Raw genomic sequence first — 27,553 nt, 5'->3', positions numbered from 1 at the left:
CACACACACACACAAAAAAACATGGAACATGTGATTTATATTTACTTGTTTCGTTGATGTCACAAGTTATGTGTCAATCCTAACAACTGAGCTGGGACAGGCGCTGCCGCAGACCAGAGGGCAATCCTGCAGTGAGGCCTGAAGGGCTCGACAACATCCGACTGACATATGTTTAACGAGAAATGGTGAGGTTAAAAGACGGCTGAGTCTATGGCTGCAGACGCTTATTATCCAGCAGCGCTGATTTACAGCCGAGAGCGGCCTGTCGCTAATTAACCAGGGGTCCCCACTCCAGAAACAGGGGCTTTAGAAAACCGTCAGAGAGCTAGCATGACCACAAAACAGGCCTTGAGATCATTCTTCCTGCCTTTATGAGTTTTTAAACATGCCTGCTGTTTACACTCCGTCTTTTGCAAAAAAAAAAAATCTAAAACGGGCAACAACAACAGCACAACTTGCACTCTAACTTCTGTGAAAGTACTTAATGAAACTGCTGGAGAGGTTGAACTTTATTGTTTAGCTTTTTTTTTTTTTCTTTGAAGCCCTCTCCAAGAACTTTGTTTTGGTCTTGGCTTTAAGCCGATGCTTCTGTGAGAAAATAATGCACGTGCGCGCGCGCAAGCCGCAGCATAAGAGAAGCGATGGGTGGCAATATACAGTGAGCAGAGGAAGGCAAAGGAGGGAGGGGTGTAAGGGTGTGTGCAATCAAACAGCCTCCTGTCAAGAGAGGCTCAATGCTCACACGCATGGTCAGCAACACGGCCTGGGGAAACAGTTCATTTACCCCTCGCCTTAAACCCTCATCGCTCTTCTGTCTTCCCTCGTCTGTCAACATCTCCCTCTCGCCTGAAACGGACAGCGGGGTAAATAGAAACCAAATCATGCACACTAACATTTCAGTCACCCAGGATTTTCAGCAGCCTTTCTGTCTCTCTCCTCCTCACTCACAAACTGTCCTATTCTGTTGGTTTTTTCCTCTAAGCACATTAGATTATTCCACTGAATTCCTTTCAGCTGAGGAACTTTGTGCACGGATGCTGATTGTTTATGTGATGTGACTGTCTTTTTGTGCGAGACACTTTGTCCTGATCACATTTCCCCGAGGATCCTGGGAGAAGCAGTGACTACATGACAATTGAAAAGTGGTCCCAAAGCTCTCTGCATGTCTCCCCTCCCTCCCTCCCTCCCTCCCCCCTTCTTCAGTCTAAACAGTAGAACATCACCTACACCCTATGCACTAGACTTCGCACATCTCCCCAGTTTGTTGCATATTTTACATTTCCCCTCCCTTTGCTAGTACAATGCAGTGAATAGTCAGGGGAGAAACGCTTTTGTGAAGTACGAGCATTTGTGTGTGTGTGTGTGTGTGTGTGTGTGTGTGCGTGTATGTGTTTTTCTTAACGATTTGTTTTCCAGTAAATCATCAGGAATAACTTCCCGTGTCAGATCAGCGTTTGGTCTGTGAAATGTCAACATTGTTGCTGCTAACAAGAGGAACCAATTCGAGCCCAAGATGGTGAACAAAACTTGCAAAAAAAAATAAAACATGGAGCGCGCAGCAGAACACAGCAGAGGGGAAATTCTCACCACGATACACATTTCAGAAACTGTACTTCTCCCAGAGTCAAAGGACGCCATCGTTGTGTCTTATTTTTAATATAAAGAGCTTATATTCATACAATTATCAAATGCACTTTCGTTGATATTTGGATACATGGTTACCTGTTGTTTTGTAAGGTAGTCAGCCAGTGTGTTAAGCAGCTTGTAGTAGATTTCAAACCAGGGTAGATAACTGGAAGAAGCAGAGAGACGCATTAATGTAAGGAGAAGCTTGCACTCATTTCATCACCTTCTACTGTAAACAACACGCAATGAATCAAAGCAGATCAGTGTGTTATTTATTTAATATACGCGTGCAGAGGGACTTGAATGTGTGTTGCATCTTTGCCTGAAAGCGCCTATTAATAATTTGACCTATTGTTTAAAGATCAAATACACAAAGAGAGCATTGATAATGGATTCTGTTCCATGCAACACCTACACCAAAGCTCAGAGTCATTGTTGCACACAGAAAAAGTAAACATTTTCTTGTCCTTATTATGACATTCTTTCATATCAAGGGCGTTTTGCATGCTATGAAATCTGCATTCCTGTCAAGTTTGCTCTTTAGGGCAACAGTAAATAACAGTAATAACAAAAAAAACAATAAGTTTTAGATTATTTAATTAAAAAAGAACCACAAACACTTTTATGAGAAGTGGAGGGATGCTATAGTTTACAGGCATGATGCTCCCAGAGGCACAGGCTTAACAAAAACGCAGCTTCTCTTCTTGCTCCACCTCCCCCTTCCGCCCTTCAACCTGCTGCTTTTCATGTCCTCCACATATTCAAAAAAATGTTTCTTTATGTAATTAATGTTAAATAAATAAATAAATTCATTGACAAGCTGAAAATAATTTATACTGCAGTGTTTGTGTGCAAGCTAATCAGTAAGTACGCCAAACATAAGCTAAAGCAGCTGCAGCATAGCTTCCTTTACAAAGTTGACATTTTCTTGGCCAAGTGGGTTTGCTTTTGAGATGGAAGAAAGCCAACTTTTTTTTGGTCTTAAAAGCTTTGAGGGCTCTGTCTATTTACTATCATACAATCAAACACACAAAAACATGGTATAACATCAAGTTATTGAATTTTTATCCAGTTTGGGGGTTTTACCATGCAGTTTCTAACATTAAATGATTTTGATTAAGAATTTGCGATTAACTAAACAGAGACTCCCATTAATGCTTCATTAACTTGCATGGACGCAGGGGTTGAAGAATAAATTATTGGCCAAATAAGCCAGTCAATCAAAGCGTTTTTTTAATACCAGCACTGCAAAAGATTGAGGAGTGTTTCTGAATGGTGGAGAGTGTAAATCAGCAGGTCATTTATTTCCCTAAAAATCAGACAAAATGCTTAAATTTGTAGTCTTTTAGTTTAATGATAATAAATTTAGTGTGAGAGTTTGTGGTCCTGCTCAAGCAGTTGGCCGGAGACGAAGAAGTTTCCATGACATGGGTCACTGGCTGCTCTGCAGACTGGAATTAACAGACAACAAGAAAACAATCAAATGAACCAAATGCAAATATTCATATCACTAAATCTGCAAGGGGCCAATGACAGGCCGAGTTCACAGAGAAGTGCAGCCAAGCGCACCAATCAGAGAGGCCGAGTGACCATTAGTCTGAAACAATCAGTCTCTTAACGTGCCAGTATTTTGACATCTGCATGAAGATTTACCACAATCAGGTCACACTTGCAGGAGAGGCGAAATCAAACACGCTGATGTTAATTTACATGCTGACCGGATATCAACCTGGAGACCTATTTCTGCCACATCAAACAACATAAAACACAAATATCTGCATATCGGGTCAGTTTATATTTAAACACAACTTGTTCAGTCAGATAAAACAATCAGGAAGGGAGCAAAGCCTTTATCCAACCTGCCTCCTTTATGCCTTGTGTTTAAAAATAAAAACTCTGGACAATAATCACTCATTTTGTTTGAGGGTGGAGGGGGGCGTAAATAAGGCTGTCAGAAGAGCAGTCAGGCTTCACAGATCTCAGAAGCATTATGTGCTCACACCAAAATTGTGTAAGAGAATAATTATTACATTAAGAAGAAAAAAATGTTTGTATGGTGGGTAGTGTTATTCCCTTATTAACATAAAGTAAAATTAGTTTATGTAAAGGTTGCTTTGTTTCATCCTCCCCCTGATATGCTCTCTGGACATGCAGAGTTAAAGTTTGGAAAGCTTAAAGAGAAATACTCCTCCTCGTCACAGTTCATCGCTCAGATCTGTTTGTGCTTCGCAAATCCTCCGATAGAGAGAGAGACGTCTATCACCGGAGTGCACAGTGTGTGTGTCTGTGTGTGTGTGTCTCCTAACATTTTAGACAAACATCTTCTCAAAGTGCCATCTCCTCAGAGAGTTAATCGGCCCATCGCCGTCCAGCAGACGACCCAAGGAAGCAACTTTGCAGCTCATGATACACGGTTATGGAAAGAAGCACAAAGTAGCCAAAATAAGCCGCTTTAAGTGCGTTTTAACGAGCACTGTAAATACTCAAATTTAAAATCTCTAAATGTTGGAGATTAAATGTTTATATACATAGTCCACTTTGGCTGCCATAAAGTAAGTTAGGTGTTAAGCACGACAGTTATTCCTGTTCCTTAAATCTTCTTTACTGCGCAGGCGTCTGTAACCGTAAGTCTTCTACACTTTGTAGACGGCTGAGTGGAAGATTGCATTACACATTTACTTTCTCGGGTCAAGGGTTAAGTACAGGCGGAGGAAGTGTCTTCGAGTACCTGAATATGTGACCACTAACCAGAGACATGCAGTCGCTGAAATGTGTCCTAAAGCTTCAACCTTAACGCTAAACTCCTCTTTTACCCCCAACTACAAATTCAAAAAACAAACAAAGAAATAGAATGAACACAACTCAAATGCATGTGACAGGATTAGAGAATATGTGAGGATGAAATATCACAATTAAAAGTTTTTAGGAGAGTTTCTTTGTGTTTTCAGATGAAGTGTGATCCTTGGTTTAATCCTGGCCTCCATTCAAAGGGCTGTCCACATAAAACTGTCCTACTCATTAAGGCACTTTCTTAAATAAGCAGAGGTGACAATTTTACAGTCCCAGCCCATGACAATCTCACACACTAACTGTTTTAATTACTATTGTTTGATCTTCTTTGGAAACAATTAAACCTGGGCTATCTTGCTTTAGATTTTAAACCTGCCAAATATTAACTCGTGATATTTTCCCTGTAGTCATAAATTCCTAAAAGACTTGTAGTCTTGTAAAAGGAAAAAAAAAATGACTTTGACCAATTATCTTGAATGAAAATAATTATTTTCAAAATTTAAAGATATCTAAAACATTTTAATGCTTTTGAATGTTCCCAGCTATCAAGATTAAAAAAGAAATAAGATCACGGGAGGAAAAACTGGGGAGCACAAATAGCATTTTGAATTGTGAAATGAAAAAAGAAAAAACAAAAAACATTTTCTATATGTTATTTTATTATAAATGAAGCAAGTCATGCAAACTACTCAGAATGCATAATGAATTTTATACATCATATGTCAAATGAATTAGCATGTCTAACTCAGCGAGAGGGACGGGGGAGCCTCTGCTAATTGGCAGCGAAGCTTCATGCATAATTATGGGCCGAGCATCTTTGCTGTCGCACTGTGGCAGTAGCCGAATAACGAGGAGAAAGAGAGAGGGAGAGACGGAGGGAGAGACAGAAAGCATGAGATGGAGAGGGAGAGAAAAGAAAAACAAAGGCCATGGAAGCTGGCCGGGAAGGGTGGGTGGTATATCTGTGTGTGTGTGGAGGGGGAGGGTGTGTGTGTGTGTGTGTGTGTGTGTGTGTGTGTGTGTGTGAGGGCACCATTCTTCACAGCAGCTCATCAGGGCAGCGACAAACCCACGACTGTCCATCAACAGCCCCACACACACACACACACACACACACACTCGACAGTGAGCCTTACAGGAGCCTGTTTCACAAACACACAACAGAGGAAGGCTTTGTGCTGCTTTTCTAATTTGTTGTTTGTTAAACTGCTTATTACATTCATTTTTTTTAGTTTTAGTTTTTTCCCCTCAGTTAATATTAAAGTGCATGAGTCTGTCCACTGAGATTTCCACTGGGGTGCTTATTCCTTGCGATTGGTTAGGTAATTACATCTGTAAAAGCACTGCCTCAACAACAAAAAAATACTTGGTAATTAACAGATAATAGCCTTTTTTGGAGCATAATTATGCAAAGAAAATAGAATTTTCTCAGGTTTTGTGTCCTCATTTATGTGCGCTGTGATAGAAGACATCCACCTATGAAATATCAAAAAACCGCTAAACTTTTGGATAATTATAGGCACTTCAGTAACATATTTGTGTGGGCAGATGAGAATATAAATTTGTTATTCTGGCTTAGTGCAGCTCAGAGTGAGGTGTGAGAATAAATGAAAAGGTTGTCTCAAAAAGCTGTGTTCATTTCTAAGATCTGGTAAATTAATTATTTTTTTTATCTTCTGTGTTACACAACTCTAGATATATAAACCTATAATTAAGTAAAATAAAAATTAAAAAACAACATTTCTGAGGTTTGATTTGTGGATTAGTTGAAAATGGCTGAACAGGCAAAATCTTAAACTAACAAAAACGCATTTAAATAAGTCTTTATGATATCTTAACCTGATTTGTAAAATAAAATGTAAATATAAAAGGCTATTCTGGTATTTGGGTTGTGCAACATATCTTATAACACATCCTGCTGAATTTATTCTGACATTTTCTAATTTATAGAAACTGGAAATAACCGTTCTAATTAGAACTGCAGAGCATTAGAAACTAAACGCAACGTAGGACTAAAATCTAAACATAAAACACTTTCCTCACTGAAGTTAAATTTTACAGAGGAGAAAAAAGGGAATGGGTGTTACCTGAGGAGACATATGCAGACCCGGCAGCCTTGGGTGAGTCGACAAAAACCAAACCTCTGTTTGCTGTCGATGTCCGTGAGAACAAAGGTGAAATTCTGCCCGACCTGACTCTGGGAAACCCTGGGAAAGACACGAGCATGTGGTAGAGACTATACAAATACGTTTGTTTGTTTTTAATCAAAGGGTGACAATGAGGTGCAATAAATAAAGTTATAAAAATTAAATACATATATAAAACATAATGAAGCACTGTTTGGTGGAGCTGCTCTAACAGTTACTCATTGTTGGAGATTTAGCTTTCAAAATGAGCTAAATATCCAGTTAAAGTTCAAATCTGATGTTTAAAATAGCAAGTTTAAGATCTACAGAAATAAAGCTATTCTACATGATATATTAAGTTCAGTGCAAATCTTCACCACTAGATGGCAGCAGCTCAGCTTCAGTAAAAAGCTGCAGCCCTTCCTTCCTGCACGCCTATCCTCTCTGTGGCTTAAAGATGGGAAATTTGTCTGTCATTCTTCATGTGAAAAATAATAATAGTAATAAAAAAAACAAAAATAAAAACATTTCAGATGGTGTTCGTCTGATCAGAGTGTATAGCCTAAATGAAAACAGACTCTTTGATTTTAATCTCAACAACAACACTCAAAAATTAGTTTTTGTACACAAGATATTAAGAGAGGCGATCTTGGATGACCTCATCAGCATCATCACTAATGGCAACTTAGTCCTGTTATTCTCATCTTTAACATGTCTTTTTATCAGTGTTATTAGTCATATTAATGTTGATGCTGTTGTTTTGCAGTTGCTGTAAAAATTGTTGTGCTTTGGACATGACCACGATAAAAAAGAAAAGCACTCATTACAGTTTGACAGGCAGCAGATTGGCAGGTGACAATACCAATGAGTGATTGGAGTTTAGAGCTCATCATGATAACTGTGAGAAGCATAATGTATACATCTCATTTTCTGCTTCAGATAAATGTGTCTTCAGGTGTGAGGGGTGATCATTTCTGAGGAGTATATATGAGTGGATTCTGTACAAACGAGGTGAAAGTGAGCTGCACTGCTGAAAAACAAGGAAGCACAAAGAGAGAGGAATCATACCTTTCCACGTCAAACGGAAAGCAGAACTTTGGTATCGTCTGAAGGACCTCCTGAGAAACCAGAACAGAGAAAGACAAGCATGTTTTAGACAATCACAGCATAGATATAATGAGTAAGATTGTGTATTTCGATATGTAAATTTATTGGGCTTCCACCAAGTGGGTTAGAGTCGGGCTATCAACTGACTGAACAAAATGGGGATTAATGCTAAATGCTTCTGATAGCAATCTGACAAAGTCTTAACATCCCAAACAATGCTGCTAAATGCACTTAATCCAAATGAATGGACAATATAAACCACTTTATTTGGCAGAACAGAGTGGAAACGTCTTCTTTCTTCCAAGAATAAGGGAGGGATCCTCGATCCACAGCTTGAATAATTAGCAGTTAATAAGTTCATCGATTATCAGGTGCCAAAGGGAGATGAAAGGGCTAAGAAAAAGAGAGAAAGAAAAAGAAAAGGAGGGCAAGGGTAGGTGGGGGAGACACAACACCAAGGCTATGGTGGCAGATTGTAGTGACAATGGGCTAAGCAGCTCTGTGGGGTTAAGAGGTAGGAGGGGGGTACAAGCCTTCAGGGCTTTACCTCCCAACACCTCCCTTGTGGTTCTGCATGCTCTTGAAGCGAGGTAGGAAAGAAGGGGAGGGGGTCTTTTTTTCCACCGGCGGCATATGGATTTAGACAGGGAGCATGAACAGTGCGGAGCACCATATGGGTGAGCCACTCCAGACCAGCCACACCACACAGCAACCACTCCCCGGGTCCCTGCTCTGTCTGTCGCTCTGTCTCCTTTTCTCCCTGGCTACTAACCTGTACCCAGAATAGGTGCCAGGTCCTTTTTTGACCGTCTGTCTTTCTGCTACCTCTCCCTCAGTTCTGGTCAGAGTGTGCCAAGCTCAAAGACTAATCCTGGGTGCTGGGTGGCTCTTTGCTATGCTCTGGCCTCACTTGTGGTCTCCCTCTTCCTCTTCCTCTTTCATTTACTTGCCAAGCTCGGCCACTGAGCTGAGGTTTGTGTCTTTTTTTTTTTTTTCTTATTGGACACATCCGAGCTGAGTGAGTGATGCTGTTGCTCCTCTTCTATCTCTCTGCCTCCCCCAGAGACTGATCCGGACGACAGGTTGGGTGTCTGCCATGGCTGCTGTCTACTGTCTCTAAGACCTCACCACAGGGAGCAGTCACTGATCCCCTGCCCCTCCCCATCAAAACTTAAATCTGTCACCCATGCACAACACAAACATTTCTGCAGACAAGCAACCAAAAGCACCAACGAGCTATGACAGAATGGGTATGTGTACATTTGTGCATTTCAGTGCACGATGTATGTGAAGGCCTGCTTGCTTCAAGGACTTTGTTCGTTCAATGGATAGCCGGTACATTTGTGTCTTTTTGTGTGGGTGGCTGAGTTTGAGTGGGCTTCATGTTTGTAATTGTATATATGCCCACATATGGAGCATAAGGGAGGGGCTGGAGGTGAGGTGGGGTGGGTGGGAAGTGACATTTTTTTTTTTTCGTTTTTTTCCCCCCTTATCAGGATGTGTGATAAAATTGAGAACTCAACAAAGATGGAGGGTTCTGTGGCAGAGGAGGTCTGTGTTGTGAGGCAGTGTGTGTGTGTAGATGTGTGACTAAGTCTTGGCGTGTGCGGCTGTAAAACTGTCACACACATCAGAGCTGCCATCGTTGTACGCGTTTGCTACTATTATTAACCACTATGTACGCACACCAATATGTTCCAGAGAGCCCTCCCTGGCACGCTGCATATGGCACACAAACCCAAACAGACACATCCATGCACGTGCACACACAGAGATCCGCTTCTCCCTGCAAATAAAAACATTCCAGTTGCCACATTTCTGAGTTTTCACAGCCCTGCCCACATCAAGTATGCGTGTTTGAGTGACAGTCCAAGAGCTGCAGAGACTCTGATCTCATCCAGGATCAGCAGGATGTGATGAGGTTTTACATGTTTATAATATGACATAGAAACAATGGACATATTCTATATATACACACACACTGTAAGCTTCAGTTTCATGCATCTCAGGTATGCAGAAATCATCAAACATACAGGCATCCAACATCATAAAACAGAGGCATTTTCAAACTGCTGTCTTTAGCCATTAAACAGACCAGACGGCAGCCTCGTGAGCACATTTTTGAAGTCAGACAAGATCTACCTTTTTTTCTCCCCTTCTTCTTCACATTTGTGGATTTACATTTTATGGCTGCAATTTACTTCACACTTCAAACATATTTGTTAAATTAGGGTGACAAATCACAGTTCCATTTGATGACAATTCCTTGAAACCAGATGTGGCATCCTAAAAGGTATTTTACATCTTCTTAGCAAAGATTTGATATTAATTTTACAATGAATTTTGGAAATCCATAAGTAAATGCATGGTGTTTATATTTGTATGAGCAGTTTTGCTTTTTACCCAACAGGAAATGAATGAATGATATCATAAAAACATTTACTGATTTACTCACTATCCACAGAATGAAAAGGGAATCTTCTGTACTGTAAAATATAATGATCCATTTCAAAAACAAATCTTGTTTAGATTTATAAACATCATTTGTAAACATGTGTTTCTAACATTTGGAGGCCAGTTGACAAATCAAACTTAACTCAATCTTAAGAGAATCTCCACAAAATTTCAGCTGCAGTCTCACTGAATTCTCAGTATTTGCAACCAAGAACCAGAGAGCTGTGGGCTTCTGAGGGCAAATTACAGTTTCGTTTTGCAAAACTGTATCCTCGGCTGTGCACATTATTTTACAGCCCACCTCATACCTGCTTATCCTCACCTTGTACCCACCTCAGAAGCTCACCTACATTTAGGATTTAATCTGCTGGGCTACACTTTTGAAACAAAGATGGTCAGATTTGGACGATTTTTAAAAATAATTATGCATCACTGGTGTGGTTTTTAGACCTGAACAGAGTTCCCGTGCACGTGTCAAAACACAGCTCTTGCAGTCCTGAGACAGGATGGAGACACCTGCAATAACTGAACATTTTCAGAGAAAATTTGTCACACAATTTTTCTGAATGTGATCAAAATTTAAGCGACAAGTTTAAGAGCCTCTGTGACTAAAGTGAGTAAATTGAGAACCCCCAGAAATGTCAGGAGAAATTCTGGAGACTCCCTCAATTATGATGTCTGTCAACTCGTCACCAGCAGTCACAGTGATACTAGATACTACCTTTAGCCATTTACAATGTAGATGAAATAATCCAACTTATTAAAATGACTCTAATCTTAAAAAAATACATTTTAAACTGCATTTCTGGAGTCACTGTAAGAACTATTTCTATTTGAAAGCAGTTTCAGACAGTTTGAAATGCACAGGCAGTTTTCAAATCTACCTGTGCATACCAGAAGAAATATGAGCCTTTTTTGGGGGGGTAAATTGACTCGTTATTCTGAACCCAACAATGTTTTTGTTCCAATATTCCTTTCTGCTTTAACTAAAGAAACCGATCGCGAGTATGTAATTCGAAACTTAAATCTTTTCCTCATCTGTCAGTCAGCTTTCGGTTTTACATTCCCCACATCACACCTGTATAACTGGTAACTCACTGGCATCTGCAGCTCTCTTCCCATCACTTGGCCCTATACCACTGGGATATCTCAACACGACTGGCACAAAGAGGGTGTTCTTCCAGTTTCTTCAGACGGTAAACACACACACACACACACACACACGCTCCCTGTACTTGCCATTTTCCCAAGACAAAAGAAAAAGAAGCAGCTAATATATTTGCAGCTTTGCGAGGGGGTGGGAGGGAGAGGGAGGGAGGAATCTGCTGCTAGGCTGAGCTTGGCAGACACTGATGTGTGTGTGTAAGTGTGTGTGTGTATGCTGTTTATCGTGAGTGGAGACAGGGGTATCATTCAGTGAGACAGAATGCTCTGGGTTCCCCCAGTGGACACTCCTGCTATCACTGCATCACATCACTATAACAGCACACAGCAGCGCCGTGCCCCCACAGAATAACAGGGTACAGCAGGGGAAAGCAGGAAAACTTTGCAGCGCAAGGCAACACTCTTGCTTTTCTACTCTTAAAAATAGACTTAAACTTCACTTTTATTCTTGCTCTACCCCAATTCCTTTACAGAAGTAATTGTGGTGGGACAGGCTATATATAGCTGAGCATTCCACCAGGTTCTGGGGATATCTGAGCTATAACTGACAATACCGCGTGGACTTGCCTTGACAGTCGAAAGCTGAGATTATACTTGAGCATTGGTCCTACCACAAGCAAGATGAGCTGTATTCACTGCAGTTCTCCTCGTAAATGGAAGGGGTTGCTATTTTGAGACTATTTTGCTTCACCACAAGACACATTAGAAGAAGCGTGGTACAGGAAGTACATTTTTCAATCACAAACATAACACAATCTTAACCCTATCTGTTTTATTTATAAGCATTTTGTGGCAAATTTGCGATAAAGGTTCCTTTTGGGAGGGGTTTCCGTCGCCCCCTTGCTTTTACAAACAAAACTGCTTGAAGACTGTCCCGTTTATCCAGACCCCACTCAAAGATTGACAAATGACTGAAGTCTAAAGATGCACAGCCAGCTGAAACAACACAACCCCCCCATGCACTTTTTGACATCCACCACTGTTTGTGAGGCCAAGAACTGCAAGCATTACGTTCACATAAGAGCTAATTTATACAGCAGTTGACCGTTCGTGCATCTATAAGGCCTGAGTGACAAACTTCACCTGCACCCATTCACAGAGGGTCCACTGGGAAAAACAACAAAAATGCTTGTTTGAAGCAAAGACAGCGTGAAGAGATCGCAATTATCCACATTTGGACAATTTATCACGCAGAAAACAGGAACACAAAAATTCTGCTGAATTCTCTTTAAAATAAACAAAGACATAAAAAGCTCTTTCCTTCCTTCTTTGATTTCAAATGTAAAGTTAAGAAGCCAGCGTTTACCTATTAGACCAGAGTGTAAAACTGTAGGCCGAGTGGTGCAGCTGACCTAATAATTGTGGTTATGCATCACATCCATGTGTGTCCACAATGACAGCTTGGTGCATGTGGACAAGAAAACCACGCTAATGCCTTAAGACACCAAAACATTTACATTATTTTTATTCTTGGATGAACAACTTCACCAAGATGGGGAACACCAGCTTTCAAGATTACAACAAATAGGCAAGATGATCTTAATTTGGTATAAAAATATATTTTAAAATGCTAAACTCTATATTTCCCATGGTGTTTTAGTTTGGGTGTGAATATCAAGAGCAGTGGTTTTCATTTATTTATTTCCAATGTGCTTGGAAATAAAGAGAGACGGAGAGAAGCAACATGGATAAAAAAAAAAAAGGATGGCGATGGAGAAAGGGTAAAAAACTGGAAGGGAAAGACAGGCAGACAGACGAACTGACAAAAGTGAATGTCACAAGGAAAGAGAGGTGGAGAATGATGGACACAACAGTGTGAGGGGGAGGAAAGAGGAGAAGGAATGAGAAGCAGCTCAGTTCATGCCCCTCTCCCTTTGCAGCGAGGACTCATCCCTGGAGGGGCTCAAGACTTTAAGCCCCTGCCCTGCTTTATATTCCCTTGGCTACTGCAGCCAGATCAATGTTGCTAGCTTCCCAGTGTAACTCAGTCTGCAGTTCAGCCTGGCCCCTAGAGCCTTCTCGACAGGATGTAGCTTTAGGAGGAATGGAAGGTGGCGGCAGGCAAATTTATCCAACTCTTACATACACATATTAAAAGTAGACATTAAAAGATTAAGTGGGTATTCTTGAAAGTGTTAGCCCATGAATATACTTTACATTACTGTTCCAAAGCATTATGCAAAGAGTCTGCTTTTTTTGTCCTTTTATTATTTCCTGACAGTGCAATGAACACTGATTTGAAAGCACAGTAAACTGCTGAAGTTACAACAAGAAATAAAAGTTTGCTTTGATTACAACATTATTAGCCTACAATATCTTTACCTGACATTTGTGTTTGCTTCTTTAAGCTTGCACGGCAAACTACCGCAGCTTGGCAAATTGTCAGTTGAGCAAGGCCAAAAGAAATGATTAAAAATACCTGAGAAACGTGTGTCCATTACTTCTAAAATCAATCAATTTCATGGTGTATTTTTCTATTTTTTTCTAGTTTCAATCTCCAAAAAAAGTCAGCTTCAGGAATTTAATACTTATACTTATACTTCGCTACATAAACAAGCAGCCAGTGAAAAACACTAGTTTTGCAAACAAGCCTTTAAAATTTTCAAGGCCTTTTTCTACATTGGATGATTATTCTGATCCAGTGGGCTTCATAATGCCACTCCTCTCAGGATATTTGATCCCAAACTATGCATGTATGTATGACAATATGCATGAGTGGAAGCCTGCTTTACTGGTGTGTTTGAAGGTTGGGTTAAAAGTTGGAAAGCAGTTCTGGTCTGAATGTTTAATAAATGAATGAAAACTAGTTTGCACAAGGCTATCTCATGTGTCATGCACACTGTGTAAGGCTACAGTGGTTTGAAGCATGCAGGGATTCGGGTTATCCAGCCAGCAGAATGGCACAGTCAGCAGGGCTACTAACATCAGCGCTGGAACCTACAGAGTCTAAACTCACCCTTCCTTCACCTCTTCTTCCAGCATACTTTCATGCCCTCTTCATCACCTCCTCCCTTCGTTCCGTACTCTTCCGTTCCTTCCATCCCCCAATCTCTATCCTTTTTCACCTCCCTCCTAAACCCCCTGTCGTCATCTTAGATCCCCCCTTCCTACATACCCCACCTTTTCCTCACCCTTACCAACACCCCTCGTCCCCTCTTTTGCCCCCCTTTTCCCAATTAGTCTGTCTGTGTGCAGCTACCCAGCCGATCTCTGCCCATCCTGCCGGTGCTGGTTCGCTCACCCAGCCCCTCTGGCGAACATGACAAAGAGAGATCCTCAGTATTCAAACAGACACACTGCTTTCAAATGCCGAATGGCAGGGTCGACCTGGGTGCAGCTTTAAGCAAAATATTCAAATTCTCAGCCTTTCTTTTTTAAGAATTTGCATGGATATGCATTCATTTGCAACGTGTAAAGGCACAAGGACAGCTGAGCCTTGGTTTTACAGAGAGAGAGAGAGAGAGAGGAAAAAATAAATAATGCAGAATAAAAATGGATAATGGTATGAAACCTTGATGGGGTAAACATCGAGCATTTAAACCAAGCTTCAAACTGATTAAAACTACAGTTTCAAACTTTACTAAAGATGATACATAATTGCTGAACTGATAACTGCTATCAGTACTTGAAATGCAAAAGGAGAGGTGGTGTGACTTTATGCACCATATCTTAAATCTTAAAATTGCACCAAACACCAATAGGTGTATGAAACTGCACTAAAACAGAAAGATGGTAAGATACAGAAATACAGATGAACTATATTTAGATAAAAACAAACTAAAAAAATTAAAAAAAAGTGAGCCATAAGCTTGATAATTAAACTGAAGAAAATTAAACTTTTATCTTTCTGGAAAGCATCAAAATAACAAATATTCAATCAATAACGGCAGTGTTATTACATAAAATGGCTTTTTTTATTCCGGCAAACAGGAAGTAAAATTAAACACCTTGTCCTTTTTTTGTTTGTTTTGTTTTTTGTGACCCAATATGCTGTAATCTGACTTTACTGTCAGATTACAGAATTCATTAAATTCAGGGTTTTACAGTATTGTTGACTGAACCACAGGTCAATATAGAAAAAAAGGTAGATTTTCTTGTCAAAATCAAATGAATACCAGCATTATGATATCAGGGTAGAGTTGCCCAAGTAATGGTTATTTAATTTAATTCTGAGCATGGGACAAACTGTTTTTGTTTTTTTTTTTGGAGGGAGAAAGGTTAAGTACAATATTTTGAACCTTCTTTATTGCTACACGTGAGAGCATTTCAATTTTCAAATTGACAATGTCCAGGAAATCTTATTTCAGTACAGTAGATGTCTCCAAGTCTAACCTTTGACCTTTAAGGAAAAAAAAAAACATCCACTGGGTATATTTAACATGTAACTGTTGTCATGTTTTACATGAAACTACTGATATACAGAAAGGTAAATGTTGGTGAAACTAAAAACAAGTGTGAAAATGTCATGCGAGTTACCATTTCTGGAGCAAACATGTACATTTAAAGATTTAGAAGATAAAAAGCACAAGAGGAAAAAGAAGAAGATGAGTGACAGTGACAAAAATTAGTGATGGAAACAAGGGAGATGCCAGAGACGTAAGATTTAAAATGTAATAAAATAAAAAAAACTACAGAACAGTGAGGAAAGAAGCAGAAGAACAATGGGCAGAGACATCGCCTCCTCTGGACGCTGCAGACCTCAGACCCTGCAGAGATTCCTTTCATTAGGCTTTAATAGTATGCTGCCGGCTTGCCATTCTGACCTGCGCTCTGTGCCGGTAATAAGAACGGCCTTCAGAGCCGGACCAAAGCAACACAGCTGCTTGAGCGGAGGAAGGTGGGATGGGGGAGTTGGGGGGGAGGGGGGCACATGAGCCGATGAGGTGCACTTTCAAATTGACATGTGGGCGTTACATTTTCACATTCTTGCTCACTTTGCTTCTGCTGATTGGAGATAGGATTTTCTTTTCCTTTTTCTGGAATATTTTAATTCCCTCCCATTGTTTATGATTCAAGTGACCCATCTGATGCAAAGAGCCTGTTGTGGATGAAGTTGAAGGTGGCAGATTGATCCTTGGGTCTTTTCAAGCGCTACATGCCTACATCTGACAAGTACAATGCTTTCCTGTATTCATACTGCATGTGCACATGCAGCCTCTACAGCAAGAAAAATCCTGGTTTTAAAATTTGTGCTTCAGGATCCTTAAGAACATCACGGAGCATAGACCAAGGACAAAACAAAGGCCTTCATTTTGGGCCTCCTGTGAGCCACTCAACAGCACATTTCCACAGGCTTCAACACTTGATATTCAACTTCAGACTGCAAATGTCACTGGAAAATTAGCAACCCGAAAGTCTTTGTATTCACCTTTATTTCTTTCATTCTAAAGTTAAACAAGGGTAGATACATGTTTCTATGATTCATTTTAACTCCTTTAAGGGTAAAAAAGGATTTTGCCTGTAAGAAACAAGAAGGCTGGAATCATTCCCTGAACCTCCTGCTGTCCAATTTTGTTCACCGTTTGACACCTGTAAATGAGTCACCTTCAATGTTACAGCATTCCACTGAGGTAGCATACATGCCCTGCATTGTATTGCACTCATTTATTTTGTGCTTATTCCACAATGGACATATTTATGCTATAGGGCGAGGGGGCACATTGCTTGGAGACCAAGTGTGGACCATCAACAATAACAGTGAACATTATTCCAGTGCTAATACCCTGTTCTGCTGATGTCCTTTCTACATATCACAGATGGGCGCAGACAGGGCAGAGCGGCAGTATTATGCCTCTGCTGAGATCTTCCACTGAATATATTACCATGTGATAGGGGGAGATGTCTCTTTTCCTAACACACACACACTTGTAGTGTTGGGCCAAGAGAGCTGCATATGCCCCAAACATACAAGCATTGGTTTCATTAATGAAGTGCCAGGAGGAGAGGGAGAGGGATATAGAGACAGCAAACGTGTGTGTATGTGTGTGCATGCACCAAGCAGCCGGGGGGGGATTTCCTTCTTTAAGCTTTCAACTCCCACTGGGCTTAGCTCGACTGTATGAACCCTGATGTGGGCCTGCCTCTAACACATGGCGTCACAAACACGCGCTCACGTGCAAAAAGAACGTATACACTGAAGCTCGGCGGGAGAGCAGGGGTGCAACAGTGGGTGCTAAACATTTGGCTGTGGACGTCTCATTGACAGATGTACACGGCATCTAGCAGAGAGGGTCAGGTCATCTGCACCCTCCTCTTCCTCCTCTCTCCATCACCCCGTTTGTTTGCCATTTCTTCTGCCTCTGTCTTGGAAAAGGATCTTCTAGTTGTGCCATATATGAAGGAAAATACATGCTAATTAGGCCACAATATTCTCTGGGAGATAGCTCTGTTAACAGCAGCAGCATGTGGTCAGTCTAGAATCTAAAGCCATAAATGAACAACTTGTGCTCAAGCAGAGAGGACTTGTTCTTCCCATGATACACCACCTTTCATACAAGGGGATCTTGGCAACCTCGAGTACACAATCTTGTTCAGCAGCCTTGCAAAGCAAGAACAGTTTGCCTATATCAAACTGTAAGGAGAACCAATATGGAGTGCAAAAAACCTAATCAGAGAACAATGTTTGGTCACACCCTTAACAATCTCCTTGTTCCCTTTTCCTAAATCTGTTTTCTTCCAGAGCACATGTGTGTAAAAACTGCTTCAAAGACGCCACGAGGCACCAGAAGTGCTTCAAGTCAAAGTAAGATTAATTTAACATTGTGCTATCTGTTATAATAGTATTCAGAAAGCTTGAATGTGCTTCATCAACACCTGTTGAAATATGCAGTTTAGAACCACAATTATTAATATGCTGTCAAAAAAATGAACGTTTATTTGAGAATATTTTCAAAATAGTTTCTTTTTTTTTTTTAAATACTTTAATAATACCAGGCAATCCTTCACCAGACAACACATAACTGAACCTATTGTTCATCTGTAGCTTGGGAACAACAGCTCTTTTCTCTACTGGTGCCAAAACACAACCGCTCTCTTTTCGCCAGTCACCGGGTGATGTTGGAGAGATGTGAGCAACGGGGCGTAAAAGTACTTCCTCTGCTCTCTTTTTCCCTCCCTACCACCCTTCTTCTCCCAGGAAGCCAGCCCAGAGGTCAGCGCAATCAGGACCCATGAGCAACAAGGGGCTCTAGTTAGGCATCCAGCTCAGTGCCCGAGCCAAAGGCCAGCTTAGCGGGGCGAGACTGTCCATTAGGCAAGACCCTGGAACACCCCGGGGATCTGAGGTGAAAGGGGTTAGAGAGAAGAATAAAAACAATATCAACCCAGACACATACACAGATATATTCTCAAAGACATACACAGATCATACAAGGCCTTGTTTGACACTGCTGTCAGGATGCAGTGAAGGGGAAAGACAAGACCCTGTGACATACTGAGACATCATACGCATAAACAAATACACAAGCTTTTAGACCTCTTCATAAATGAAACCACAAAGGGTAAGAATTTCCATTTCTTTTCCTTTCATGTACCCTCTCGTATCATGTACCTTTTATAAGAGGCCAAGCATCATAAAAAGCCAACAAAAGAATCAAAATGATTTAGTATTTGTCTATCTTTTAGGGGGGAGAGGGAGAGCTGGGATAGCTTGTTCTGTTCCTGCGGGAGCCTACTATTTTTGTTAAGCATCCAATATGTCTTCATTTCATAAACTTTAATATGTGATAGTTTAAAACATATTACATTGCTTATTAGCAGTTTCTTCTGAATTAGTAAAGTAAAAGCATAAGTAAATTCTTTTATACTTTAAGATTTTTTTAGTTTGGTGACAAAGATCTGCCAACCAAAACCTTTATGTATCCAACTCTTCGTCCTACCAGATGTTTCGGTTTAACTGTATAATTTTTTTCTTACACAGTCTCATACTTTTACTTCTAATCTTAAGACGTTTTTACATCCCTCCAACATTTGCAGCAACCCTTTTTTTCCCCTCGCTGAGTAAATTTTCTTTTGACTTGGCTACTTTCTGTTCTTCTTGTTACATTTATCCTCGTATTTGCTTCCTTCTTTCCCCTCAGATGATCCAGGGTATCATCTGAGGCCCACATATCATTGCCTTCAGGTTAGCATCACTGCCGCCCTGCTACCCAACCTTTGCACACCCACATGGACTCTCCCACCAACACATCTCACCCTCCATCTTCTCCTTTCCTCAGAGTCAACACTCAACTCCCTCAGGGATGAAGTCACCAATCATGTCCACCAGCTCCTCTCCATTACCTCATTCCCTCAGACCACTTCTTTCTCACCAACCCAATCGACCTCTCCTCCCTGCCTCCCCCATCCAGAGTCGGTCCGCAGAGCAGTGGCCACCAATCACAGAGTGTCAGCCAGCCTGTCCTGATGGAGCATGGTGTCAGAGTAGCACTCAGAGCTGCCGAGGATGAAGCCTCAAGAGACCGTCCTCCTCTTTGTCTGTTCCTCAGTCTTTCTTTCTGTCTGGCTGATGACACATTGAGCTTTTGAGATGGATACACACGACTGAGTGAAGAGGAAATAAGTTCTGCCCGAAGTTGTAGCATCTCAAAACATGTAACAATGGTCAAAACTAAACGACAACAGGACGAGCTGAATAATGAACTTATAAGATAATGCTAAAAAAACTTGAATATTTGCAACAATTAAAAGACTGCCAATAAAGTTGCCTTTCTTGTACTTTAAAATTAATCATAAGAGCAGGGTGTTGTTTATCTAGGTTTACCCTGATCAACCTTTTGCACAAAGTATCCAACTTCATTTTATTAGCTAGCTTGTGATGTTGGCTAATCTGACAATAAGAAGGTACTTATTAATAGTGATTAGAAAATAATTTCACAATATGAAAGCAGATTATAGTAACTGTTAGATATCTGTGTCTGTGCTATTTCTTCTTTTGTAAAATGTTCAACTATCTGCTGAAAGGGGCCTCAATAAAAGAGGAATCAAAAGTTTAAGATGAGCAAAATGCAGTGTGAGTAAAATAAGGTATATGAGTCTAGTTTTCTCAGCTTAGAAACTTTTTGTAGCTGCAGTGACTGCTTTCTTCAGTGGCTGTAAGTTTAAAATAGAGCAGGCTCATAAAACTTCATGACAGGAAGTCAAAAAATTAAGGCGAACAGGGGGGAAATTTTGGAATGCTTTACATATGACAAATTGATTTTACATACCAGTATGTGTCCATATCAAAGCACGGATATTTCTTTAGTATTGAATCCCACACAACCTTGGCATAAATGAAAACAGCATCTCATCCAGTCAACTGAATGCAGCATGCAGCAGGAAGATCAAAGGTTCCCCATTACTGTAAAATGTGTGGAATAGCCACGGAGAGTTAACATCAACTTTAGTTTACAGTTCATGCGGGGCCTTGGAGTAAATTCTATTTATAATTCAATATTTCCTTTATTCCTCCCATGGTACTACCAGTCAAGTAGAAAAATATGTAGTTTGTGAGTAATTTGCATTTGTAAATCGTTGTAGCAGTAGGTTTTGAGAGGAAAATATATGGATTGTGGAAAGAAAAGTGCTGATAAATTGGCAAGGAGGAACACATAAAGGCTAAAGTGAACATGCAAAATGAAAAAAACATAACAAAAAGAGTGAAAATCAAGATTAACCTTCCAGATTTTGAACCAGAATAACTTTAAAGCGTGAACAGCCTTATTTCTCTGTGTGTCTGTGTCAGAACCCTCTTTAACTGAACATGAAGCTAAATCCTGATTAGTGTAAGAAAGAAAGTGAAAAAGAATAGTTACAAGAATTTAGTGAGAAGTACAACTGAAATGTGCAGAAAAACTGCAAGATGGAAGACTAAATGAACATTTGGTTTCAGTAACAAACTCTGTTTCTTTCAGTATTTTTTTTTTCTTTAACCACAGTCTTCAGCAACAACCTCCAAATTTTGCATAAATCTTTAGATTCAAGATAAATAAAGTTAAAATGTTACATTACATGCCATTACAAGTGTTATATTTTCTCCCAAAAAATAACCAATCTCCTGTATGGACAATATATGCTTCACATACAGCAAAATCTCAGTGAATCTGGGTTTCTGTTTGCAAGATGGCAAAACTTTTTCCAACAAAAAGAAAAAAAAAATCCACCGTTGGCCTGTTACAGGCACACCTGCAAAAGTGATTCCTCTTTTCTCTCTTTTTTTCTCCCATGTTACTTTAGAAATGGGCGTCCTTATATAAATTTTAGGGTTTAAGGCATGAATTATGTTCAGCATTCACTTTTAACTCTTGATAATTGACCCCGTTAATACATACTTATCTTAGAATATTAAAATTAAAAACCACAAACAAAAATAAATGTTTACAATAAATGAACACACAGTTGTAACACAAGAGCCCGTCAAACTTAATACCGTTTCAGTGGAAGTTTGGAGCAAGAAAGTTTGCAATTTGCTTGTGTGTATTTGCGTGAGCAGCTTAACATTTCTAAATACTGTAGAGATGCTGACAGGCTCTGTGAGTTTTCAGATGCTTCTCTGTTTGTGAAGCTTGCTGAGAGTTTATCATATTATTCTTCTGTTCTTCAAAGGAAGAAGTGGGCCATCAACACTGTATACACCACGCTGTGGTTAGCGAGATTTAACTGGCAGAACCATTTCTCGTCTATGTGTGTGTTGTGTCTGTTTTTTTTTTCTTTTTTTCCCCCCAATAACTTTGGGATGAGATCTGAGAGGAAACGGACAGATTTCCATCTGTCTGCTTCATTTGCAAAAAAAAAAAAAAAGCCCTTCTTATGATTCAAATATATGCTTTAGCCATCTCTCCCTTTCCCTCCCGCCATCTTCCATTTCTCCATCTCCATCCAAGTGGCATCTGTGGATGACCAGGGCATCAAGAGTCTCAAGGGCTGATGGAGGAATAGCGGAAGCAGGAGGGAAAAGAGAGAAGGAGAGACAGAGAGGAAAAGAAAAAGGCAGCAAGCGCCTCTCACTTCATATTTCCCTAGCACCACCCCGGCGTGCCAGCCAGCCTGCAGTCTGTTCTCCTTTGAGCTTTCTATTCTACTACTGAACAGAAAAAAAAATCAATTCATATTTCCATAATCCACACTCCTGTCTGTCTGCATGTCTTCGCCTCTCCCCCTCCTTCCTCCATCCTGTTCTGTCTTTCTCCCTCTTTCTGTCTCCCTCTCCCCTGGGGAAGACTAACCCCTCCACCTCGATCCTACGGCCTACAAATGTCATTACGCTGCGCAACAATAACAGCCTAAACAAAAGGAGGCCTTGCTCTGAGCTCTGAGCCCCTCTGCAGAGACTGTTGGCTGCTGCTGCCATATGCTGGCCAGCTCAGGCCACAGAAGACAGAGACTGTGGCTAGAGGACTCCAGCCTTCAGCCCCACAAAGGAGGAAAAGAGCCTTAATCCTGGTAATGAGGCTCGTGAATACAGCCTTTATGTATACAGGGGAAAGGGCCAATCCCTTTGTACACAGCACGCTAACTAGCCATCTTAAGGGCCATCTTATCCACACAAACGATCTGGCTGACAACTGACTGAGAGAAAAGTAAGGTTGTGGGGGGCCATGTTGAGGAGATATGATGAAGCCCATGTAAACACAAACACTATTTTTACACTTTCTGTTTCATCATTTTGGTTTCAGCTGAATTCTGTTTTTTTTTTCTTCTTTAAACCATGTTTTCTTCAGTATTTTCCTGTCCCTGCCTCTGTAAGGCTGTTATTTCTCTCGCTCCCTCACTCCCTTTACCTCTTACTCTGGTAGCGTACTCTGGTTCTTGTGGGGCAGGTAGACATCGCCTGAAGCATCTTTATACAAGTCTGTTTATTCCTCAAAGTGGATCAGAGAAGCAGGAGAACTGTTTAAACTTAGTAGCTACGCAATTCATGTGTGCAGTAAGCCTACATACGTAAAGTTGTTTTTTCTCTCTTCACTTTTACTTCTACATTTCTTTCTTTTAGTCAATCAGTCATTTATTAGAGAACCTGTTGTTCCCTGATAAATGCTGTTGTGGACACTTTTGGCACAGAAATAAAAACCTGCTTTGGTTTTCTTCCGTCTTTTGCTGTAGTTAAACCGACTAAATGCAGGTGAAAAAACTTCTCCCACACTGGGATAAGGAGAGCCACTCAACCTGGTATGTTCATAGTTATGTGTGTACACACGTAAATACTCGCACTAACAAGACACAGGAGATCATTTTGATCAAGTTAGATCTTAAATTGTTTTGCTCTAAAGGTGAAGCCAGAGAGGGGGGGGAAAAAAACACCCTGTTGAGTCGGTGCATTTTTCTTTGGGGAAAGAAACCGTCTTTTAAATAAAATCCCATCAAATCAAGTGTGCACACTGTCCCCTTGAGACGGCTGATAACATCTGTGACTGGCAGAAAGGATAATTCAGCTTTTGGGTTCTATTTTGTCTTCTGGTCCATCATTTTTATCAATGATGATAACTTGTTATTCACAAAGTTAACTGCAGTAAAAACAAGTCACATGGGCCAATAAAGTCAAAAACAATAAAAAAAAAACTGATTGGAAACTTTTATTTTTTACCCCTTATACAAAATTCAAGATGATATCTCAAGACTTGCATCAAGCTGTGATCCAGCGCCAGGGATATCATTTTCTTTGACTTAAAATCTTCATTTCACAGAAACTAAAGGAAATATTAAAACATGAGGCAAAGACCGCTTTGATGCTTGCCAACAAATCCCAACTAACTTCATTTCAATAAATATAAAAATCAAACACCAATTATATTTGGTTCGTTTGTTCAGCTTTTTAAATAGACCTGTCATTTCTGAAGCAGGTTTTTGGGGTTGTTACCCATTCGAAGTGTTAGATTTGAGCATTTCTGGAAAAACAAGACAAATCACGGCCAGATGTAAACATCCATCCAGATTAGAGATCATTATTCTGGTCAAAGTTGACCTATTTTACTTGTACAGAGATGGTATTTTGATTAGTCTTTGCCTTTCAGTTCATCTCTGGGTTCTTTACAACCTGTTGTTGAGGAACACTTTGATGAATACAAATATTCAAACAATAAATGTCAAACAGAATTACACATCAATAACAGGTTACTTTATATAAGTAACACTGTTGAATTGTGTCCTTGGCAAAATTCTAATGAATCCAACTATAAAGCAAAAACAGCTTCAAGCATTACTTAATTCAAACAGATTTATAAAAAGAAACATTGCACCAAAGAGTGTAAACTTCTTTCAGATTTAAACTGAATGAAATCATACTTTAGATGTGAAACAAAAAGAATAAGGGTGAGGAAGACAATAAGAGAGCAAAAAGCAGATGTAGAAAAAGAGAAAAAGGGGAAAACAGAGGTGTGCATTCCTGTCACGGCTGCACAATAATTACTTATTCGTCGTTTATTGAAGACCTGCTCACTGCTTTTCATAACCAACAACAGACGTACAGTGAGACAGGGAGAGGAGGAGGAGGAGAGGAAGCACAGAGGAAGCACCTAAAGGAGAGTGGTGGTGTGTTAGGTGCTGGGGGAGGTTACCACAGGAAGGCAGGGTGAGTCAGGGCGTGAGGAAAAGGAAGGGAGATGGGAGAGGAGGAGGTGGTGGAGGTTGTCTGTAACAGAGAACGAGTGAGAGATTTGGAGAAAGTGGAAAGAAAAAGCGGAGTATGTTCCAACCTGGTCTGTGTGGTCCTGGGGGAAGCTCCACAGCACGGTTGGATCTAGAGGTAATTGACAGACAGCATTAATCAGCGGGTGAGAAACACACCGTCTTCGCTAGCTGCCTCAGATCACATACATATTAATGAGAGGGGTGGGGGCAAGGGTGGCTGCTGCAAGTCTGTGCACGCACACACACTCATATACGCACTCACACACAGAGCAGTGCACACTGAAAGACAAGAGAGAGTATCTAGGCTGTGTGTGCTGTAAATATGCAAATCTATATTCTCAGTGTAGATATGATAGCTCATATTATACACCAAATCATCCACATTTAAGAAAGTCTCTGCAACACATACTCTCGTTTATTTGCTTAATTATTCCTACATTGATACAAGCCTTGCTGTTTTGCTGAAAAGATGTAAATATTAAACCAAAAGGGTGATTATTATTAAAAGGGGTTTCTGCTTTTAATAAACACCAAATGATTAAAGAGAAAGACTTGGATCTTCAATGGATTTATAGTAGATCAAGTCAATTAACTACATATATTGTTTTGTCTTTTATTGAGTGAAAATACACAAACTTAGCATGGAAAGAGCATTAAGCTTAAAAATGGTTTGAGTGTGCTTTGGCTGCTGATCAGGCAAAATAAAAAAGATTTGTGATATAGTTTCGTAGTGTAGTGATCTGAGATGACCACGTCTTTTTCTTTTGGACATTTGGAAAATTTCCACTGCTGCTGCAGCTCCTCACTTCTTTTTTCAAGTCCTGAAAATATTGAGCAGTATTCATACATTACCCCAAACCATTCACTCATTTATTCCTCCAAACATCCATCTAAACTATTTGCCGTCCAAGCAGCCATCTATCCATCCATTCATTCCTTCAAACATCCATCCATGAAATGACAAAGTCATCAATTAAAAGTTATAAATCAATCACTGATCAAGACAATTATCACTTGAAGTCCACTCTTGTTTTAGTAGTTTGCCCCAACAACAATTTTAATTTATAAACAGGTTGTTCAGGTTTTATATAAATAAGAAAACTACAAGTTAGAACAAATGCATCTACATACACTTCTCCGTATTATTAGTTAGATGAGAGCACTGAACATAATTCACAAACATGAGTGTTTATCCTATAGAGCTGAATTTGTCACAGATTTGTGCCATGTGGCTGATAGCAGGCAGCCACCCAGCTATAGTCTGAACACAGGGGTTATCTGGTAAACACGACTTCCACAGCTCGAAGTTCATCCTGTGACCCCAGCACGAACAGCAAGGGTTTAAAGAGAACAGCTTTCACATGCCAAGTTCACCGTCACAGGCATACAAAAGGGCTGCAGACTTATAAACACATACCCCCACCTCTGCCTAAATAAAACTGAATCTAAAAGTACAATTAGCTAAATACTATCATTGCAACACTAACTGTGTAAACAAAAACACAAAACAATAAAGTTGATTATATTCTAAATGAAAAAATGTGTTATCTTGCACTGAGTGAAAGCACCACATCACATCAATATTCATAAAGCAGAGAAGATGACTACTCTTTAAGTAAAGACCACATGAAATCACAAACAATGTTATGACAAGTTTCAAGGCTAACAAGCTAGGATGTCTGCAAGAGAGAAGAATAGACACACACACACACACACACACACACACACACACGACAGAGCACAGCAGAAACCATGATGCTTTACGTAATCCTATTGGATAATTTCATGGGCCTCAAACTGAAAAGAGTGGCACAGATAAAACACAGCAGAGCTCAAGGCCTGACAATCCAACTCTGACCAGCTCCCTTATTCCAACCCTATGATCTGTCACAGCTGAGGCTATTTTCTGCTGATTTACTGGGTGAGAGGATGGGAAATCTTGCTGATGATGAATGGCAACACACAAAGGGAGGGGGATTAGACGATATGTGGAAAAAAATTAGAAGATATGTAAGATTATGGAGGTTTGTTGTGCTCAGTGCAAAGAGGTTCATCACCAAGAACCATCATATTTATATTCAACTCATCTCTACCAGCCGTACCCATGTTTCCAACAGGACCACAGGACACTTAGTTGCCAGTTCAGATGTGAAGAATGGGGCTGAGTTCAAGATCAGGGTCTGACAGCAGCTTCAACACAACTGAGCCAGTAAATGAACTTCCAATGTCAGCTTTTATAGTGCTATCAGCACTGGAGACAAGCTGAACAGTTCACAGCTAAAGGCTGGCTGAGAGAGCGTATTACCTATTTTTACAAATGGCTGAAGACTTAGAGATTCATTGCATGCTCTGAATATTATCAGCGAAAGCAGCAGGTGAGAAAAAAATAAAAAGGAAGATGAAATTTTTGAATAAATTTAAGGCTTGTTGGTCAAACTCGGTGCTTGTGAGCAGCTATACAGGTGCTGGTCATAAAATTAGAATATCATGAAAAAGTAGATTGATTTCAGTAATTCCATTTAAAAAGTGAAACATATTATATTCATACATTACATACAAACTCATATATTTCAAATGTTTATTTCGTTTAATTTTGATGATTACAAATGACAACAAATGAAAATCTCAAATTCATCATATCAGAAAATTAGAATCTTGTGAAAAGGTTCAAAATTGATGGC

At 40.1% G+C, this 27,553-nt stretch overlaps 1 protein-coding gene across 5 annotated transcripts in view; it reads right to left on the bottom strand.

Moving 5' to 3' along the window:
* Window positions 1–27,553, bottom strand: part of dennd1b (DENN/MADD domain containing 1B) — a 103,341-nt gene that overhangs the window by 55,495 nt on the left and 20,293 nt on the right. For 3 of the 5 annotated variants that reach the window (XM_017413501.3, XM_017413500.3, XM_017413502.3), the window contains exons 3-6: window positions 24,938–24,981; window positions 7,611–7,660; window positions 6,504–6,623; window positions 1,723–1,792 (exon numbers count right to left, since the gene is read on the bottom strand). In XM_017413501.3, the coding sequence (XP_017268990.1) occupies window positions 1,723–1,792; window positions 6,504–6,623; window positions 7,611–7,660; window positions 24,938–24,981 (284 nt within the window). Of the gene's footprint in view, window positions 1–45; window positions 158–1,722; window positions 1,793–6,503; window positions 6,624–7,610; window positions 7,661–24,937; window positions 24,982–27,553 lie in introns of those variants that run through there. The other 2 variants (XM_017413503.3, XM_037974103.1) reach the window with 1 other exon arrangement.

Source organism: Kryptolebias marmoratus, linkage group LG24 (genome assembly GCF_001649575.2).
Source record: "Kryptolebias marmoratus isolate JLee-2015 linkage group LG24, ASM164957v2, whole genome shotgun sequence".
NCBI lineage: Eukaryota > Metazoa > Chordata > Actinopteri > Cyprinodontiformes > Rivulidae > Kryptolebias > Kryptolebias marmoratus.
The sequence above is the reverse complement of the archived record's forward strand: the minus strand, read 5'-3'. Positions and strand labels throughout refer to the sequence as shown.